The sequence below is a fragment of the Pleurodeles waltl genome, chromosome 10 (assembly GCF_031143425.1).
Source record: "Pleurodeles waltl isolate 20211129_DDA chromosome 10, aPleWal1.hap1.20221129, whole genome shotgun sequence".
Lineage (NCBI taxonomy): Eukaryota > Metazoa > Chordata > Amphibia > Caudata > Salamandridae > Pleurodeles > Pleurodeles waltl.
In genome coordinates, this window is record NC_090449.1 from 55,458,493 (window position 1) to 55,480,207 (window position 21,715).

Genomic DNA, 21,715 nt, shown 5'->3' on the forward strand with positions numbered 1-21,715 from the left:
AGCTGTTATTTTCTGTAGGAAACCCTTGTAGGATCTACACAAATGACCCCTTGCTGAATTCAGAATTTTGTCTACTTTTCAGAAATGTTTAGGTTTCTGGGATCCAGCATTGGTTTCATGACCATTCCTGTCACTGACTGGAAGGAGGCTGAAAGCACAAAAAATTGCACAAATGGGGTATGCCCCAGTAAAATGCCAAAATTGTGTTGAAAAATTTGGGTTTTCTGATTCAAGTCTGCCTGTTCCTGAAAGCTGGGAAGCTGCTGAGTTTAGCACCGCAAACCCTTTGTTGATGCCATTTTCAGGGGAAAAACCACAAGCCTTCTTCTGCAGCCACTTTTTCCAATTTTTTTGAAAAAAACGAAATTTTCACTGTATTTTGGCCAATTTCTTGGCCTCCTTCAAGGGAACCCACAAAGTCTGGGTACCTCTAGAATCCCTAGGATGTTAGAAAAAAAGGACGCAAATTTGGCTTGGTTAGCTTATGTGGACAAAAAGTTATGAGGGCCTAAGCGCGAACTGCCCCAAATAGGCAAAAAAAGGCCCGGCACAGGAGGGGGAAAAGGCCTGGCAGCGAAGGGGTTAAAAATGAAGGTTCAGATGCTTGTTTTCACTAAAGGTACTTTACTCCATCCTTAATCAAAGTAAAAAGGTAGTGGCCAATGCCTTTTGGGCCATGTACATAATTTAGTGATTGCAAGTTCCAAAACTGAGATTCTTTGCGAATCGCAATTAGAAAATCACAATCCTTTGTGTATAAAAAATGGTCAAGTTAGTAATAGCGATTCCTAATGTGATTGTAATAGACACACATCACGAATAATAATGAGATAGGTTACAATTTGTGACCTATTTGGAATTTCCGCCATCACAGGGATGGTGGCCTACTGGGGATCACCATGTCCATGATTTATTTTGATAAAGCATTGCTTTTTTTTAATGCATCCAAATTTCCTTAAAGGAAAACGAGCAGCATTTAACAAGAAAAAAATTAAATTTTTAAGTGGGATCACTGCCTGCTCCTAACAAATATTTGTATCTACATTCACAAAAGAGAAAGGTGTCCCCTGGGAACCCTTCCCATTTGCGAATGGTTACCACCACTCTTGAGGTGGTGGTGAAAAATAAATATTTTGAGACCGTAATTTAAGCGCAAAACATTCATACAGACCTCTGCAAATCTCTATTAGGAAGGGATGCCCTAAACATGCCCCTTTAAAATACTGCTTCTCAAACTTAAATTACGGTTTGGTAACAGATTACAGAATCACAATTTGGCTTTTGTACATTTGAAAAACTTTTTTTGTAGTCACAAGCAGCCTGATTCTGCAAATCAAGCAGTTTGAAACCTCAAAAAAGGTTTTGTATATATGATTCTTGTTTCTACAGCGTGGAACCTCTTCAGGGCTAAATAGTGTATATCGTTGTTTTAATTTTAAGGAAAGGTCTCTAGTATCTGCCTAGTAGAAACATTTGATACGCATCACATTATGGATTTAACCAAACCTTTGAGGTCCTAACTGTGGTAGAATTTATTAGGTAAATTGCCATTTGGACATCCAGGTCACTGTACTGGCAACACATTTCAGTTATAGTTTTTTGTTTTTCTTGAGATTAGAGACTGAAACCACAGTTTACTGAGGGACCGAAATATTGCAGTGCCAGGTCTCTTAAAAGGCATAATATCCAAGCCGTCATCAAAGTCAGATATACACCTTGACTTTACATATACTTAAGGGATGAGTATTTTATCATGCACAGCTTAGAAAGTTATAGAAGACATTTTAGCATACATTCCTTGGTGATGTGAAGTATGAGTCATGGGGTTGCAGGAATACAAGGGACTGGTGTCAGAAGGGGACAATAACACACCCTTTGGTACATTACTGGAAGACAAGCGTTCATCTCTGGAACAGGAGCTATGTGCATAATTGCAGGGTTCTGTCAAAAATATCATCATAGCCTCAGGTGCACGAGAAGCCGGGCTGCACACTCAGTGCAGCTGCATTTACAGCAGTGTGATGTAGGTCACTACCACCTGCCAGGAAGTGGGTGGGGTGGGTATTGTCAAGGCACAGGACATGCCCAGGATGCTAAGAAAATAAGGAGGTACTTGGGCAAGGAAAATAAATTGAAACTTGACAAATCGCAACCACAGCACCAGAAAGCAGGGTGGATGTTGTCAGTATCTACCAGTAAGCGAAGGCTCTTCATTATTGCTGTGGCGTTAACTTCAGTGCTAAGAAGAGAACCAAAAATCTGCCTAATATTCAGTGTGATTTTTATGAGCCTTGATAAGGGTCTGAAACTTAAGTCTTGCTCCTTACCATAGAACCTTATTCAAATATTGCAAACTAGAAACCGGCTTGTAATTTGACAATTTTTCTGTATCAGAGGTGATAGTGACTCGCTTCAGATGAAGGTGAACATTTCCTACCCATATTAAATGGTTATTTGTCACACTAAAAAGAGAAGTATGTGCAGGAACAAGAGGATTGCCTTAAATGTTCTAGAAAGGCAGCAATCAAGGGGACACCATGTGAGTTTACAGTCCTGTCTGCATGAAAATAACGGATCACTGAGAAAATGTTGGCCTTCCAATCACTTTGTAAGAAGAAAGGTCAACGGTTTTGAGTATGCCACAGTTCACATTAATTAAAGCATATATTTGACCTATTTTAGGTATAATAAGTCAGGGATTTGCTTTTGGATGATTTGTTGTAATCAACAAGTTCAGGGTTCCTTAACTATTTTCCGGGACTCTTTCGGGGATCATGAAGGAAAAGCTAAATAGTTACCACAAAAGCCTTTTTTCTTCTTGAGCATTTTTGTTTGAGTTAGGGATAGAATTAATGATTGAACTTGGGGAATTGATCATCCACTACAAAAGCCAATAAAGGGGCACCTTTGGCATGCTCCCAGTGTGCCATTGTCACACCCTCTGAATGTGTCTACTTTGTGAGCACCTGGGGCAGATTTAAGAGCTGCACTTCCGTAATTTTGTTTTAACTAATGTGGCCCAACGAGGACAAAATCACGGTGCCAAATTTACAAAGTGGAGCAATGCATGCATTGCACCACTTTGTAACCCCTTGCGCCACATTATGCCTGTGCCAGGCATAATGTATGCAAAGGGGGCATTCCCCTATTAGGGGGGGGACATAAAATGGTGCAAAGAAATCTAAGAGATTTCTTTTGCATCATTTTATTCAGCACTTTTAATGCCTGCTCAGAGCAGGGGTTAAAAGGACCCACACTGTTGTTTACAACGGGCCTCAATAGGCTTTGCAGGATTAGCGTCAGCAAAGCTCCGAACTCTAATCTTCAATTTTGATGCTAATCTTAGATACGACGCACACTTGGTGGCATTAGGGGGGCACTAAAGGGTGCAAGAAATGTGGCACTGCACCGGGTAAGACAAACCTGGGAGGATCTTAGTGGTAGAAGGCCAATCATTGTCAAGCAGACGGGAAGGTGAGTCAGCTGTGTCAAGGTAGCTGAGAATTTACAAGATTCGCAAGAAAATCTCCAAAATCAACCCACAAGAATTAGTGTTTGTGCACGATGTGAAGGCACGGATCTAGTCTTGTACTTATTTTACAAGCTTTAGTGAACCTGCCTTCAAGGACAGAGGAACAGCTGCAGAGGTGAATACATTACTATCCAAACATCTCAAATCCTGACAAATTTCTCAATTTCGTAAAGGACTATACAGTCGTTTCAGAATATTGTATGTATAAAGGTATATGGTATTTTTAACGAGCTAACTTCATCAAAGAAGCAGCATAGGTCTGTACATGAATTATTAAGACCCAATGCTGGTTGTTAAATACAGGTATATAGCAGCATTGTACATGTATTTCCCCGTCTTTGTGGCCGAGGACAAAAATATTCACATTAATAACAGAGAGACACGTCGTATAGCTGTCCCCTCTAGTACAAACAACATATGTACTGCTCAAAATCCCAGAATCCTGGTGTCTCCAGTTTATGCATCTGTTGTCTTTAAATTAGATAGCTTTGAACTTTGTTGTTTTACATGCCTCAATACCTTGTTGAAAGTGAGCATAGTGTAATATATCCCTTATGATTATCAACAACCAAGTGTTTTTTCAAAGGAGAGTGCATGCCATGGGGGAATTGGGTCAGGGGGCTCACATAATGCATGTACAGATTTGAAGAAAATGGGATGGGTGCTCAAGTGGTGTCTATGAAAATTGAAGGACTGAGGGCAGGGAATTAAGTAGTAATGTACATATTTGTAGGAAGTGAGGTGGGCTCAAGTAGTGTCTCTACAGATATCACAGTGGTTGTCTATAGATCACAGTGATACGAAATAATGATGAACACACAATATCCCCCACATGAACAGCATAAAGATGGCTTCTCCAAAAACATCCCCATGGGTGCCTTACCTGTGATAAAGTAATCCTTATGGAATTCATTAGAAGGGTGAGTATATTCACAGGAGGTCCCAGTTAGTGTACTGATGAACGTCACTGACTTCAGTGCCTCATTGCCTTTCAGTACCTGGCATAAGGAGTGAAAAACAATGTTGATCATGAGAAGTCATCAAGATGAAATAAGGTATTACCTCTTGAGCTCTAAACTGACCTCCCAGTCCTTTATCTTGTCTCCTTCTTAAACTGGGATTATAGAGACAGGTGAACAAGTAAAGGTCTCTTGGGAAAAAAGCCAATGTCTGCCAAGCTGCTGGTGACAGATCAATAATACTCTATGCACTTGAGACTATCAATGGTGGAAGGTTTTAAATAGTAATAAATCATGAATTCTTTGAATTTAACAGTAAATAAAGACTTCCAGCTCCATCCAATCAGCCCTTGTCCTAACAAACAGAAATTAATTTGTATTTCCTTTTTTAACAAATTCATTTTTCCACCCTTGCACACTACATTACCAATCCTTTCCAGGTTTTTGAGGCCTCTTTGAGTAGAACCTACTTAGAGTGTGAATTAAATACAGAAAATCAATGTGCTACTAATCATAGAGCACAGATCGCCTTGTCTCCTCCTCGGCTTGCAGATGTATGGTGACAGTATCTGGAGCTCAGGTATTTCTCACAGGATTATCGAGCATGCACGTGGTGTAATCAGGGATTTGTTTGATAAGTTAGGATCAAACTTACCATCCAAAATACCCAGCTAACATTTACTGTCCAGCTTTGCCATTCCTTCCCCATGACTTAGAAGCAGCACTACTAACTGATCTAATGCTGCCATTAGATGTGGTAGTCAGGGCCTGATTTACTGTTTAATAGAACGATTCAATCCTCCTGTGCATCATGAGGAAAACCTCAGTCAAAAGGAAGTTGAACAGTATCAAAATTCATAGGTCCTCATGTGTTAAAAGAGAGGTTTTTCCACCAAACTGGCTTTCTAGCCATGGGAAGACCCCATCTAGTAGTAGATAAACACTCAAGATGAAATTTTGACACTAAGGGGGTCATTTTGACTCTGGCGGTCTTCAGACTGCCAGGGTAAATGTGGCGGTCCACCACCAACAGGCTGAGTGTAGCGGGTTGGCAGATGCCAACCCGCCACATCTCCACTGATACTGCCATGGTGGTCTCAACCGCCGGGCCGAAGATGACTATTTCCAACCCGGCAGTTCACAGAAGACCGCCGGCGGTTTTTGGAGCTGGCATTTCGACATGGTTTCCGTGGCAGTAGCACCGCCGCGAAAACCATGGCAGAAGGGCTACCAGTAACAGGGAATTCCTTCCCTGTCACTGGTAGATGGCTCCTCCACCCCCCCAGCAAGCACTAGACACCCCCTCCAGCCACTGCACCCCCTCCCCACCTCCTTCTGACATAGCACCCCCCACTCCCCCTTCTGACATACCTCCCACCCCCCACTCCCCCTTCTGACATAGTGTCCCCACCCTCCACCCCCACTTCTGACATAGCACGTCCCTCCCCCGCCCCACACTCACCCTCCCCGCATACATGCACACAGACACCCACACGCACCACACATTCACCAATTCACCTACACTTACATACATGCATCCACTCACACGCATCCACACATGCATTCGCAACTACCTTCATACACACATTCACAATTACATCTATACACGCAATCCTGCATGCATACTCACACCCATCCAAACATGCATTCTCACTCACAGGCACACTCACATTCAGACACCCATACAACCGCACATACACACATTCATACACAAACGCAGACACCACACACTCACCCACGCACACACAACACCCCCCATTCTCCCACTGCCTCTGCTGTCGGACGATCACCTTAACTGTTCAATGAAGAAGGTCGTCCGGCAGGGAACAGGAAGGGGCACTTCCACCACCAGCAGCACCCCTCCAGCAGGACACCGTCAGGCCATATTATGGCCCATAATATAGTAGGCGGTGTCCTGCTTGCGGGGCGGGATCGGTAGTGGAATCAGTAGAAATCCGGCAGTACCCATGATATGGCGGACGGGGGACCGCCAGCACTGGCGGTGTCCTGGCCCTGCGGCTTTGTTGGTCTTCATGGAAGACCATCAAAGTCGTTATGAGGGCCTAAATGTGCACACGGAAAACAAACCCCAAAAGTTGGGATTCATTGTTAGTTCCTACTATATCTGAAAGGTATGTAACCTTTACCCAGCAGTCTCTACCCTACAGGACCTTTACTCTGCATTCTTTACCACACAGGTAAGTGATTCTGATGGATGTGACTCAGGTCTTTCTCACCCAGGAAACTGCTTTCTCTCCTCCATTATCAACATCAATTCCACAAATATTTGTATGTCATATTTGTGTGTCTGTTGTAAATTGGTGTATGGGAGCATGAAGGAAGTTTCATTCATGTTAAGATGAATCCGTTTTCTAGAGGTACGGTTCTAATTTGTGAAGCCTGAGCCAGTCAGTACACCATGCATGGTGCATCTGCTGGTAGCAATGTTCTGTGTGCTGCAAAACTGTGCTGACCTCATTGTTAGCAGATGCAGTGGAGTAAGAAGGGTGCCATGGACCCTGTGGCAAGCGAGGAGGACTGCCGTCTGTTCTCATTTTTGGGTTCAGTGGGACCTAGAAGCCCTTGGTGCTGGTGCTACTCCACCTGCTGCACTGTTTACAGCTAAAACTCTTGAGTGTATAAGTCGTACTCATACAGCCAGCCCCTCAACTCCTGAACTCCTAGCCCCTGTTGGAAATAGATGGTCTGTACTATCCACAGTTGTAAACATTCTATAATTTTATTTGTAGTTCTTAATATTGTGGATCATGGTTTTAAGGCATCTGATCATGCACAACCTCTAAATAAATGCTTTATATCATCACGTTCGTACCCTCTCTTATATGCGCTTACATTCACTCCTGGGCGCCCATTTAAACCATTATATACAATTTTACAAATAATGTTATTGTAAACACTTTATAATATTGGTTGCCACTGATTGCTCTTTATTCTGTGACTGTCTTGTGAACTATCAGACTCTTGATGAACTGATCACAATTGAGCATGAGTAACAGTGACAATTTTAGGTCTGGCAAGAGAAGGCTTTTTTGAGTCTCCGAGACCTTATACCATCAATACAAAATAGATGGAGAGCAGAGCAACGGATCACCCCCGCTAGCCATTGCGTGACTCAGAGCACACTACAGCATTTGGGAGTCGAGACTGCCAATCATGATATATAAAGTTATGAGTCTCTACGGCAGCTGGCCATCCCACTGGAAGAGCAGATGAAAGAGTCATCACACAAGTGGAAGCTCAGGTAAAGAGGTCCATCTCCAACTTCTGTAAGTGCATTACAAATAATTTCCTTCCTTGCAGCTATCAAGCTGGTTTGGGGCGCACCATGAGGCCGAGACCCCAAAAACACAACATAATTCTAAAACAGTGAAGCACAGTCTGTACAGGTAGAAGGAGATAAGGAAAAAATGTGCCGCTATTCAGTGTAATGTGGCAGCAAACAGGAGGCTGTTGTTGAGAGCCTAAGGTGGGAACAAGAGGCAAGCTCTGTAATGTGAAAGGAAGCAAAATGATTTGTGATGTCACCTCTGATTTCCTGGGCATTTTAAATATTCAACACCACCGGGGTCTCCTATTCTTAGAATATTACAACGTTCAGGAAGGAGGGCGGGCAGCAACATGGTCACTAAAACCCACTGGCTCTGTTAGATCTTGAGATGTCAAATAAATCTGCTTTACTTTTGTGAAACCCCCAAGCAAAGCTCTTCTGCCAAAAACCATGTTGATGCCTCTGTCTCACTATGAATTCTGTGAAAGAAAAATAATATATTTACCATATCCACTTCAACTTTGAAACCCTTCTGCACGTTCTGTGAGCCGGGCACAGTCCTCGTGGTGGCTTCAAGGAACTTCATTTTCAGGGCTGTCCGATAAAACACAGACACTTAGCACCAAATGACAGGACCACAGAAAATGGTTATTGATTCAAAGAACAACCAACCCCAAGAGGCTAATGAATAGAGCTGTCCCCTAGCTCTGTCTCTGTTTGATCAGTTTACTGTGGAGCAGTAGCATAAGGTGCCCAGCATAGGTTCAGAATGGCAGGACCCATGCAGAGTATTCACATAGAGTGGAGCCTGATTCAAAAAGGTACAAATGCATGTGTAGTTTTACTCACGTGTAAATGTACTACGGCACTTGGGTGTAAATGTTAACATTTTTTCATGATCACCATTTCGGAGTGTAGATTTTCAACTTTGGGCACATTTATATTTCTCCACCCCTCTAGCCAGGGGGTGGGAGGTCGAGGACTGAATTTACAAGTGAAAAGTTACAACTAGCAGCAGTTCACAAGTAGGATGAGGCCTTCATCACCGGGATGGAGATCTCCACATAGTGAAGTACAGGGAGAAAATATTAAATTAAAAAGATATCTGATTGTGAAATACAAATGTATTTTAATTGTAAATAATTATTGAATTACAAGTAATAATGTCAAAAGTTACACTTCTGGAAATAATATATATAGGGGGTTATTACAACTTTGGAGGAGGTGTTAATCTGTCCCAAAAGTGACGGTAAAGTGACGGATATACCACCAGCCGTATTACGAGTTCCATAGGATATAATGGACTCGTAATACGGCTGGTGGTATATCCGTCACTTTACCGTCACTTATGGGACGGATTAACACCTCCTCCAAAGTTGTAATAACCCCCATAGTCTTGGTAGCACTGTTTGCGCTGTTAAATGTTAATTTTTTTGTAGTATTATAAGCAAGTTGATGCTTTAATCTGTGATGGGAAATGAAGTCTGCTAAGCATGGTCAAACACCTTAAAATTCCTCGATTCAAAAGCTGCCAGGATCAACATCAGTCATTTTAAGCGGCCTCAAGCCCCTTTTCTCTTCCTAGCAAGCTGAGAGTGAAACCCCAACTTGTTGCCCTTCAGTTGGCAGGTGAAGACTCACCTGTTTAGATCATATTTTCCCAACATGCAGCGCCCTCCCCATTGCAATGGCATGATTATTCTGTTGGGTTTGTCGTACTCCCTTAATGATGAAGATTGTTCTGGTGTTGCATGAGACAGTAGCACGGGTCTCAATGCGCAGTATGATCAGCTATATCCTTTCAGCAAAGAAGCACAACCATCACTTCATCAGCGAAAACTCATATATCTTTTTCCCTTTTAGTCAGGGAAACTAAACACTTCCTGTCATCACTTCCTGACATCACTTCCTGTTTCTCTCTCTGATCTTTGACCAGAAAGAAAAGGAGGACGCCCCTGCACATTAATACACCCACAACATAGGCAGCCCTAGAATTATGGCCTGCGGCTGGTGTTAGCTATGCAATCAGTGCACCACAATTTTTTTAATCTTTTTATTGACATTTTAAAAACAAAACAAGTAACAGTAAGCTGGAATCATGTTACAGTTGTCAGCATATATTCACCCCATTTTACGATATACAACATGACCAATATAACGAGACACAGTCACATTTGAGAGTAATCCTAAATGTTCTAATGCTCCAAAGGAGTAATATCTCGATTGTTGACATTATTAACCCACTGGTCCACACAAGGCGCTCTGATCAAGCCCCCACACATCTACCGCATCTTCACGTTTCACCTAGTACTGTGGGCCTCGGTCACCAACCTGCACCTTCATGTCTGGTTCGACCCTGAGTGTACAGTCAGGTAACTATGGAGGTCTACCATCGTCTTTCAACTCGAGGATCTTCATCTACAATTTCTGTAGGTACATGTTCCCTATCGTGAGAGCCTATGTGGCACCCCCACAGGCCTCCCACAAAACTGTTGCTTCTGCTTAGAGCAAGGTGTTGAGCCAGAGTGTCGTGCCTAGACGTGCTGATGATTTCCATGTCATTGCCGTTCACAGTTTGTAGAGCACCAATGTCAAATCTAGGAACTTGTGCAAATGTTTTTTGCCTTTAGGTCTGGGTCTAATACCTAGTAGGCAGGATTCAGGATTGGGTAGGGTCATACTGTCAACCAGGGATGATGTAATGCTCGCTACTTTTTACCACTCCCTAGTTACCCCTGAACACTTTCACACCATGTGCAGAAACCCTGCATCTAATACCCTGGATCTAGGGCATCCTAAATTGGCATTAGAGAACATGTGTGAGATGCAATGAGGTGTAAGGAATGTTTGGTGTAGGTAGTTAAATATGGTGAACTTAATCAGCAGTTTCGTGAGACCTCCTTAGCCTGTTGTAGGGCTTGGGCCCACTGTTTATCAGCCAGTGGGAATCTGAGAGCCTCCACACATCGCTCTCTTGATTTGCGCCTGGCTTCTGTTTATGAATCAGGAGGGCTGCATATAGGGCCGTACTGACTCTACGTGTGCCGCCATGTGATAGCATTGTGTATAAAGGTATTGCTACCTTGCGATCCATGTGCCCTTGCCCCCATTGTCATGCTAGTGTGCATGGCACTGCCCCATAAGTAAAAAAATGTCCATCGGGTATGTGGAATGCAGTGGCAATTTCTGGGAAGGGATGAAACATGCTGTTAGTGTAGAAGTCCCTAACCTGTGTCACACCATCCTCCTCCCAGGATGTCATGTCATGGGGTCCGACAGTCTCCTGGAGAATAGCCATCTGCCATATCTGGATATGGGGAGTGACTCTCCGGCCCTGTTATATATTGTTGCCAGCCGCTCATAGCAATTTTAATTTGGTGGGACTCCCCAGGGACACTAGGACCCGGAGTCAACAACCAAGTATACATGAGGACCCCAGCCAGTAGACGATGAACCGTGGCTCCTTTCCAATCAGCAGCTACTCCTAGCCACAGCAACTGGGTGACAGAATAATACTACTCGAAAGTGTGTCCCCAGCACCCCTTATGCGATAGGCTGTATAGGTTGTCTAGGGCTACCCTGCATCTACCCATGGCCCAGATCAATTCCACCAATAATGGTTGACTCCTTGAAGAAGCGAGAAGCCTTTAGGGAGCGAAAGTGGAAGGGACAAGAAATATTATAGCATCCGTGGGAGCGCCCAGCATCTTGGATATTGCCACGCACCCCACGGGGACAGGGTGAGAGATGTCCAGAATGGAATCGACCTGTACATTGAACCAAGTAGCTCATATATGTTTCCTTCAAGCAGGTCTGCGTCAGAGTGGTAGACCTGTATACACTGACATTTAAAAGAGTCATATTGCCATTGCAGTCTGGCCCAAGTGAGAGATCACCTATTTGTCTCTGGAATTGGGTGGAGAGGAAAGAAGCAAGATTTAACCCAGTTAATTTTAAACCCTGATATATTCCCAAAACAGTCCAGCAGGGACACTACCACAGGCATCGAGGTGTCCATGTCACGTAGATAAATTAGGGTGTCATCTGCATATAAAGAAATCATATGGTGGGAACCAGCAGCCTCAATCCCCCATTCAGCCTCCAGAGCAGGCAGCTGACAGGCCAATGGCTGCATGGCAAGAGTAAAGATTAGTGGGGATAAGGGGCAGTCCTGCCTGGTGCCTCAGCCAATGCCAAACCTTTCCGAAATATACTGGCCCATCTTGACCCTTGCCCCTGGTTTCATGTAAAGGGCTTGGAGAAAGCTTATGTAACACAGATCACCTACATTACTTCTAGAGTTGCAAATAAGTAATCCCTGCTGAGTGTATCAAATGCTTTCTTAGTGCCAAGCAACACCGCGAACATCCTGTAATCCTGCATCCTGTAATCCCCGGGTCAGACTTCATCAGCCGCCAGACTCGACAGACATTAAGGAAGGTACTGTGACCTGGCATGCATTCACTCTAATCTACATGTACCAAGGAACTAAGCAAAAGAAGTAACCTGTTGCTCAGGGCCTTTCCTTGGATTTTGTAGTCTAGGTACAGTGATGACAGCCACTAATAGGTTCTAACATCAAGTGGGTGTAGGCCCGGCTTTGGGTGCACCACTATCAGGGCCTCATGGAGCATGTCCGGTGGTTACCCGCCAGCACGTGCCTCATTGAAAACCTCTAGTAGCTTAGGCATTAGGTTGCACTGTATTTGGCACAGTACTCCATGGGGAGGCGTTCAGAGACCAGCGTCTTGCCATGAGTGATCTGTGCTATGGCCACTCATAGTTCCTCAATCTGAAGAGGTGCATCCAGGTCAGCCCATTGTGCAGCATTCTCACCGGAATTCCAGGAGAGCAGTCAAGGAGGGGGCAACCCTAGTAAAGTAGAAAGTGCTATGGAATTTCACAACAGTGGTATTAATTTCCTCCAGGGTATTGAAGATCGTACCATCATCTGCCACTATTGCTCCAATAGGGGATGGGACGCAAATGTCCTTCCCAGACCAGCCTTGCAATGTCTTCTTATCACCTCTTTGTGAGCATCCCATTCTGACACCCGGATAGTCGCTCAGCCAGCATTATGTTCAAAGCAGCATTTCAGCTGCGCAGCTAGGTCTTCAGGGGTGGAGGGTCGAGAAGACAATCAGTCTGCAGCTTCTACATTGGAATACAGGGTAGAACGTGGCCCCAGGTCACCATTACTAGCAACTGGCAGTGATCGGATAGCGTGCACACCAGATATTCCATGTGGTGTATTAGAGGGGTGTGATGCTATTAATTGTGTTTGACCAATGACTTTGTGTTTTACCACTGCGCATATTAGTTGCTCAATGTCCACCAGTAGCACATTACATGTTGTATTTAGTTTAGCTGCCTATTGGCATTAACATGCCATTAGACATTACATTTGGTATTTAGGTTAGCTGCCTATTGGCTTTAACATGGCATTAGACATTACATTTGGTATTTAGGTTAGCTGCCTATTGGCTTCAACGTGGAGTTAGACATTACATTTGGTAGTAAGGTTAGCTGCCTATTGGCTTTAACGTGGAGTTAGACATTGCAGTTGAGACTTTGCAGATGAGCTGTGTTTTTCCAAGCTGTGTTTTTCCACATGATAGACCAAGCTGTGTTTTTCACACCAAAACCTAGCTGATAAGAGAGTGTAGATTTTGTGTTTACCTCTCAATCCAGTCTGGGAACGAGTGAAGTTTGGAGAATTGGTCACTCTCCAAGTTTATTCGGTTCTCACACTGAGTTTGCTTTTAACGATGGCCCTGGGCAACAGTGAGGGGGAGAAAGATCTTGACTTCAGACAGGAACGGACGTGAGTTGCCTGTCTCCCTTTTGGGTAGAAAATCTCTTTCTCGCAGTTGAACCAAAGTCATCAACTTGCAGACCTCAGAAAGATGAAGCGGAGTGTTAGGCCCTACGGTGATGCAATTTTGACTTTTATGCTTTGCTTTGAAGTTAAGCTATAATATAATCACGTATTTGCTGTGTATATTGCAACTGAGAAGTACTTTGATATATTTTGCTTTCATTGCTGCGACTACTTTTAAACCTGTGCTTCCAAACTACTAATTTCGTCTTTCAGGAACCTCGTGGTGAAGTAATAATAGTAATAAATGTCTTCTTTAAACTAAGAAGTGCATTCCAGAGAAGTTTTGTAAGCTCGGTCATAAGATAAGAGAAGGAAAGCAAAACAGGTGTGTACATGATGAACCGGGGAGTGGAAGGAGAACTTGTGGAACTCTGGCTGTTGAAGGAGCTGGCTCATGCTGATGGCTTGTTCAGACACCACTCACACAGGAGGCTCCCAGTGCAGTCCAGCCAGAAACACTGTTCTGTGCACTGGAGGTTTCAGGCTCTCCTTTGTAGTGCCAACCCCAAATCCAGACCAGGGCAGTGGGGAGGCAGCACCCCAACACCTCAGATAGGCCCGAGGGCTGCAGATGTCTGTAGTATCAGACAGATCGCTTGTGGAACCCAGGCAGACATGTTTGCCTCAGCCGACATCTTGGACACACCCCACAATGTTATCATTTTAATTTTTCCAAATGTATTTTCCGTGAATTTTGTGCCCATGCCTAATTTCAAGTCATAGGTAACCGCTTAGTTTGCATGCATGAATGGATAGCATCTGATCAGGCTACATGTAAGACTTGTGGGCCATTTTCTCCCCCTCCCTCCTAAACCAGTTCCTATCTGCCTCCTAGGTACCTAAACTCTTCTACTTGGGGATTGCCTGTACATTGTGACCACTGTTCATGGAAAAAGTCTGCCAGAATCTGGGTCCTTTAACAAGCAAACATGAAACCAAAGTCCTTGGGAGCTAACTGCCTATTATTTAGAAAACGTAGCAAGTGAGTGATCACTGCTCATGTCCCTCCCTTGCTCCTAGCTGAATATTTTTTCTCCTGGAATCATCCTTTTCTGTCTGAGATTTTAATGTCTCGGGGCTGGATTTAGTTTAGCAAGAAATCCTACAAGAATATGAACTGTTCACCTACCAAGGTTTTAAAGCAATTGCAAGGGCAGCCTCTGTATATTTACTATCTATGTAAGTAAATTCTTCAATATAATTTTTAACCACGAGATTGTGGCCAGACTAAAAACTAAAACAGAAACTGTTTTTTTGCCAGACAGTGTTAAATCTGTAAAAGGTATGCGGTGCAGCAATGGGCAGGCGAGTCTGTTGGGGGCACAATTCTGGAGGAGCTTAGGTGGCCACGTTTTTTAAACTCGAGGGAAGGGACCAGCATGGAAGGGCAACTGCACAGGGTGGGGGCACTTTAGTGAATGGCCACTAAGGCGTAGGCAGTCTTTTTAAAAACTCTGCAAGCTTCAGACAATGCAAAGACTGGACTTTTAAAAATCCGAAGTGGCAGGGGGGAAACTCACAGCTTTGCACAACCTTAACTAAAAATGCTGTTCTTCGCACCAAACACGTTTTGCAGCTTTTTGGTGAGCACTAAAAACATACTGCACTTCCAGATTGCACCTCCATAAACTGGCCTAGCAGGGTTGTAATGAAAACTAGTGCAAGAAAGGAAATTGCCAGCCTTTAGATTTTGAAGCAAAGGTTGATATTTTGAGGGTGAAATGCAGGAACGAAGGACAATGGAAATAAATGTTATCAATCATTCTATCGAATATTAGTAACAGTATCTGCAAAATAACCATCCTCCTGGGTCTTGCTAAGACTAACCATATCTCAGTCTCTTGTATCCATATTTGAAGGGAGAGACCAGCCTACCATACGACTACTTCTTCTGATGTCAATTACCCTTAGTCATTCTATGAATTAAAAAGTGCCTGATGAAACCTTGCATTCCCCTCTGTTGTCAAAGCAAAAAAGTACATCAGTAAAAATGAAGCAATGTGGAAACTTACCAGCATTGTCCTTGCAATAAGAGCGCTGTGGGTGATTGAGAATACATCTGCAGGCTTCTGTAGGGGAAAAGCCCCCCAGGAAAAGCACAACCGCCATTAAGGTGATCCACTTCCTGGTGTCCATGGTTTTTGTGAGATCAGAAGATTTAGCTCAGCTGGGGCAGTTTTCTAATGAAAAGAAGATTAAGAGCCACATTTCAGGTTTTTAGCAAAAGTTGGGTGGAGCTGGAATGCTAGCACGGTTTCTGCGGCGGGCAGTCAAAAATAAGCATTTGCAAAGTCTATAGGTCTGGTATTTTGCACAGTGAAGCACTTCAAGTGATTACTGGATGTCACTGTAAAATCAGAAGCAGTTTGAAGTCCTCAGCAAGGCTGCAGCCCCTCAAGAAGTTACTAGATCCCCCACTGAAGTGAGACGCTACTGCTTCAGAACTCTTCCACCAAATTGGAGTATTCAAAATGACAAATTGTATATACAAGGTTAGCTGCTCTAATAATGTGCGTTTGTTTTCTATGGGCTATATAAATAAGCCAAAACTGGTACACAGTGATGTGTCAGTATTGTAAAGTGTAATGACTGTCTTGCTTACACTGCAACATTGTGAAGTAACCCTTAAATATACAAAGGTGCTAGCAGCAACTGCTAAATTCAAGTGGACTCAAATTTGTTCCTAGCTGACTGCTTTTAAAAAAGTCATAAACATGGGCCATCAAACCCACAGTTGTTTATAACGCACAGTATATGGCTGATCTATAGAGAAGCATGTGATAGGAAAAAACTAAGGCGGTCATTCTGACCCTGGCGTTTGAAAACCGCCAGGGCAGAGTGCCGCGGAAGCACCGCCAACAGGCTGGCGGTGCTTCATGGGCAATTCTGACCGCAGCTGTAAAGCCGCGGTCAGAAAAGGGCAACCGGTGGTTTCCCGCCGGTTTACCCCTGCTCCAAAGAATCCTCCATGGCGGCGCTGCTCGCAGCACCGCCATGGGGATTCCGACCCCCTTCCCGCCATCCTGGAACAGGATGGCGGGAACGGGTGTCGTGGGGCCCCATAATGATTTTCAGTGTCTGCCTAGCAGACACTGAAAATCGCGACGGGTGCCACTGCACCCGTCGCACACCAGCAACTCCGCCAGCTCCATTCGGAGCCGGCTCCATCTTTGCTGGGGCTTTCCCGCTGGGCGGGCGGGCGGCCTTTTGGCGGTCGCCCGCCCAGCGGGAAAGTCAGAAAGACCGCCGCGGTCATTTGACCGCAGTGCGGTCTTCTGGCGGTCTCCGCCCGGCGGGCGGCGCCCGCCGTCCGCCAGGGTCGGAATGACCCCCAAAGAGTCTTATTTACAAGTCCTCGTGGGCCACCAGAGCGGCACATATTTTGACACTCCTGTAGCACACAGGGCAGACTCATATCTACAAGGCCATGCAAAGCCACCCTGCAGGGCTTTACATGGCCTTCTAGATAATGGTGTAAGGGAACTCAGCGCAAGTCGCTGCGTTGCTTCTCTCAGTACCTAGGAGGTGTGCCATGGGCATTGCTGTGGATGCTCCCACCCAACACCCTTGATTTTTGACACTGCCCCAGATTTACAACATTGCATGAATCTGTGGCAGCACCAAAAACGTATGCTTCGCCAGAGCAGGCGTAAAGAGTAGAAATCTTTACATTTCTCCTCGTTTTTTTCTCTTTTTATGGGTTCTGCATTCTGCAGCACACATAGCACGAGGAAAGCACCTCTTGTGATTGTTTTTTGTAAGAAAGGTGCACCTTCCTGCACAAATACAATCATGCCAACAACACAGAAATCCTTGCACCATGGTGCAAGGGTGCCTGCACTGGTGCTCGGGTGCAATTTGTGCACTGGCTGAAAGGACAGGGATGCCCCATATTTTGTAGATACGGTGTATTCCTGCCCTTTCGATTTGGAGTAGTGCAGCGCAGCAAAATGACTTGCAGCGCTGCCATACACCAATTCTTTAGAGATAAGGCCGTAAATATCACAGAGTTAAGAAAACCAATGAATACAACTTTTGAATATAAAGCCTTTTTCTTTACATACACTTCTCTATGAAAGAGGCTGGCAAAACATACACAAAGAAACAGTGCTGCCAACTGTTACTAAATGTTCCACTTGAGTCCGTTGCAGTACATCAAGTACTAGACGTGCATCTCTTGACGTAGATCCACCTACTGAGGGGCAGAGTTCCTATGATTTAGTGTGGTGGGTTGCATCACTTTTGTGGCGGAGCCCAGGCGCAGAATCATTACTGGCATTTACTAAGCAATGGAAAGCCACTTTGTGTGGCTTAATAAATACAAAGTAATGGAAGGTAGTGCAACGTGCTGCCTTGTGTTACTTTGCTTCGGGTAGTTGTTGCCTGGGTGGAGCATGGGTGTTCCTGTCCATCCACTCATGCCTTTTGATGCAAACCCAGATCTACAAAGACTTAGGTTTGTGCCAAAATGGTGCGCCTTCCCTAAAGAGGTGTAAGAAGGGAAAATATATTTATTTATCCTCATTACTTCCCTTTCTGCACAAAACCAATCCTGCATGTAATGCAGGCCCCCTTGTGCCAGGGTGCAAGGGTCTGCATTAGTTCTAGACAGCCTCAAGTGCGCCAAAGCAAGGACAGAGCTGAAGAGCATCATGTCTTAGTAGATATGGTGTTTTGCAGCTCCCTCCCATTCACTTAGTGCAGCTCAACAGCGATCCTTGCTGCCCTGCGTTGCTTGAATTCTGAGAACATCTGACCCTTATTCTTTCAAAAGCTGCAATACCTGAAGGTATTTTCAGATGTCCCTCTCAAGCAGATTTAGTTGATTTTTCGCTGCTGCATTTTAGCTAGTTTTGCAATATGAAAATACCATACACACATACTGTCATGTCCTTCAAAGATGAGGGGGGTGTCTTCAATATACAAATGAGTAAATACATTGCTACTAATTTAATGATATGTGCTTGTTTTCTATAAGGTAGATGATTAGGCCAAATCTGGTTTATGATGATGACTCAATATTGAAGTTGTCAATAATTTGTTGATTGCTTTGGATGTGTGTGATTACAGCCTACTAAACATCAGTACTAGATGCCACTGGAAAATAGAAGTGCAAGTCTGAACCTTGTGGAACGATATATTGTTTCTGATGAATTTATACATCTCCACAAGCAAAAGAAATTGTTCCAAATAAAGGCAGCCAAAAGCTGAAGTGGGATGACCCTTTGTCATATAATGTGTACCGTAGTGGGAGGAAGCATAATTTGAGTGACATTTGTAAAACCCAAAGTATAAAAAGAGTTCTTTAAAGTCACTCATTGTATGTATTTTTTAAACGTGATGCTGGTAACACAGATAAAGATGCCATTAGGCCTCACCAAAGCACTAAGAGCCTGACTTCTATCTAGGTGAGGTTTAGTTATGTGCCCCTAAAAGTTTCTGACTTTATGTGGCATGGAGAGTTACTCGAAGCGTTCAGATTCTCACACGCATTTGAAGTCTTCAAAACAGGTGCTTCTTTTGGACAGCAGCTTAATGACACAATAGGCTGCCCAGGATGAGGTATATCTCCAAGGATGGTGTGTAAATCATAGAAGAAAGAGATGCGGATAGGCGTAGCAAATCCCTAAATGACTGAGCTGAGACTGTACATTTGCAAAGGGTATTTTGTCCATTATAAATGTATAGCAGCGTTTTCAACCCAGCAGAGCCCAATTCAATAACGGGGCATATGTGCAGGATGCAGGCAGCTGAGCAAATGCTGATGCTGCTCTCACATTCCTGGCCTACATCCGTACCAAAGAAGTTTGCGCTCAGTGCTCTCTTATGCATTGCCTGAAATAAACAACGTGGACACGGTGATAGGGGACTGGTGATGTTAGGAAAGCCTAGCTGCATACATAAGTTACCAATGTAAGCAGCCACCTGACATTTATGGACCTGAAGGGGTTGGTGCATGTCAATGTTTATATAAAATACTGCCTCAAAGATGTAGTAGAGGCAGAGAGCATCCCTCACACATGCAGATGATGGTGGAAACTGCACCTAGTGCACCTCTTCTTCCACTACAGCAGTCTTGCCCTTTGCAAGCCTGTTGCAGATGAAAGTAGAATGCAAGCCAGAGACATCAATGCGCTATGCCTACAATGCATACCTAGACCTAGACTATTCATGACTGGTGGACTACAGAATGACATTCCTACCCCTGATCTATGAGTGAAAGTGTAAATATAAACCAATATAAGCTTCCAAATCTTACCCTTAGTGGTCCTCTGGGCCACTGCCTACTACTGGTGATACTACTGCTGATTGCCACAGGCTAAGGGGTCCCAATGGGTGCTCTTCCCCTTTGCAAATAAGTTACCGGTTTCCAATGATTTGCAACAGAATTGCCATTGCAAGTCAATGAAACATAAACTGAATCACATTTTGGAAGGGACACCTGACCCTTCCATTTGTTATGGATCGAATAAAGATCAGTTGTGCATTACAGTGATGGACTTCTCCCTCGCAAAAGTAGTGATTTTGTGAATTACAGGGTTTGCAATCACAATGTCATTTTGTACATCTAGTCCATTGTTTTGTAAATGTACAACAGTAAAATCAGGGATGCAAAAAAAATGCATCCGAACTAACAAATCACTCCTATAGCTACAGTAACTTGAGGGTAAGGGGAGAAGTCAAAACGCCCAGGTTTAACAATTAGAAGCTATGTGTAGCTAGGTGACTGGGGAGCAGGAGTAAAAGAGGGTTTCCCACTTTAGTCCTCAACCAGACATCTTTGATGATTATTGTGGAAACAGAGGGATGTAATCCTTCAAGTGCTTCAAGGTTGTGTGAGGGACAGGCACTTTGTAAGAGAAAGGGACCGCGGGCGAGAGTGTGCAGCCTGGCAAGTGGCTATCAGCTCCCGTGGCCTGCACATACCTCCTCTTTAGATTATAGGCAGCAGACGGCTAGGCAGTAGGATGTGCTCACAAAATGTCTGTCAGTTCATACAAGTGAGTTCAGACAAGAGAGTTGCTACTGCTGGTAATTGTTACAGGGCTCACTCCTCCAGTGGGGGGAGTTTTGAGGTTATAGAGAGGGTAAAATGTCCTGAAACTATGACGTCAACACTCATTTGTAACAAATTATTACAAGCCAGTAGTGGTGCATTTTCCTTCTTAAAGGTGTGTTGTGTTGTCATTGACAGCCATTTATAGATAGATTTCAAACTCCCACTAGCCAGACTGTCATAAGTGAGTTTTTTTAGACCTTGGTCTTGAAAACATACTCACAACAAAACCACTGAATAAATATTATATAACATTTGTACTGTCTTCTTTGTACAATTTGTAAAACCATTTCAAGATAAGACCAACCCAGAACATCCACAAGCAGATCATTTTAAGTGTCCCCTGACATATATTGCAGTAAAATACTTAAAACGTTGTTAAAACCTAATTCAAAGTTAATATAAATTGCCCCAAAGCACAGCTATGTCAGGAAACTGCATATCCAGTAATAAAATTGCTGCCTGCTGCCTTTACTTGATATCGTATTTTTTAAAACTGGCCTCAATAATGCCTTCTGCTGTACTACAAACCAAAGGCAATCCAATATAGTGTGCACTGACTCACCTTTCATCTTTAAAACACATTCAAAATATTATGCTCATCCAGAAGGGATTCCGAAACTTGGAAAGTTAAAACCAGGTTGACCCTGTATCTAAATTTCAAGGATCACAATATTAAACATTCTTTCGGTAAGTAAGTAGGGGAATGATTCCTCCTCCAAACATGAGGTTGACAAACGAGATAAGATTTTTTCGTTCTTAGGTATCTCAAGTGATCTTCCCTGGCTGTGCTTTTTGTCAACTTTCAGAGATCGGCTTTGCAAATGTTTATTGTATCTGGAATGTTATGTCTTATTGTTAGTTTATTACATAAAGAATCAATCCTTGCCCTAACAGTTCTTACCCAATTTAATGCACTGTTCATAATTTCTTTTTAAATAGCGTAAATATTTTGAGGAAATCAGCCTTGTCTATTCTCACCCAGACTTTTATTGTC

The 21,715-nt window shown here is 43.7% G+C and overlaps 1 protein-coding gene across 2 annotated transcripts in view; it reads right to left on the minus strand.

Moving 5' to 3' along the window:
• The window catches only part of LOC138261025 (metalloproteinase inhibitor 1-like), a 49,080-nt gene that overhangs the window by 18,133 nt on the left and 9,232 nt on the right, over positions 1–21,715 (minus strand). For both annotated transcript variants that reach the window (XM_069209635.1, XM_069209636.1), the window contains exons 2-4: positions 15,674–15,841; positions 8,286–8,374; positions 4,416–4,530 (exon numbers count right to left, since the gene is read on the minus strand). In XM_069209635.1, coding sequence (XP_069065736.1) covers positions 4,416–4,530; positions 8,286–8,374; positions 15,674–15,797 — 328 coding nt within the window. In that variant the 5' untranslated portion in view covers positions 15,798–15,841. The remainder of the gene's footprint in view (positions 1–4,415; positions 4,531–8,285; positions 8,375–15,673; positions 15,842–21,715) is intronic.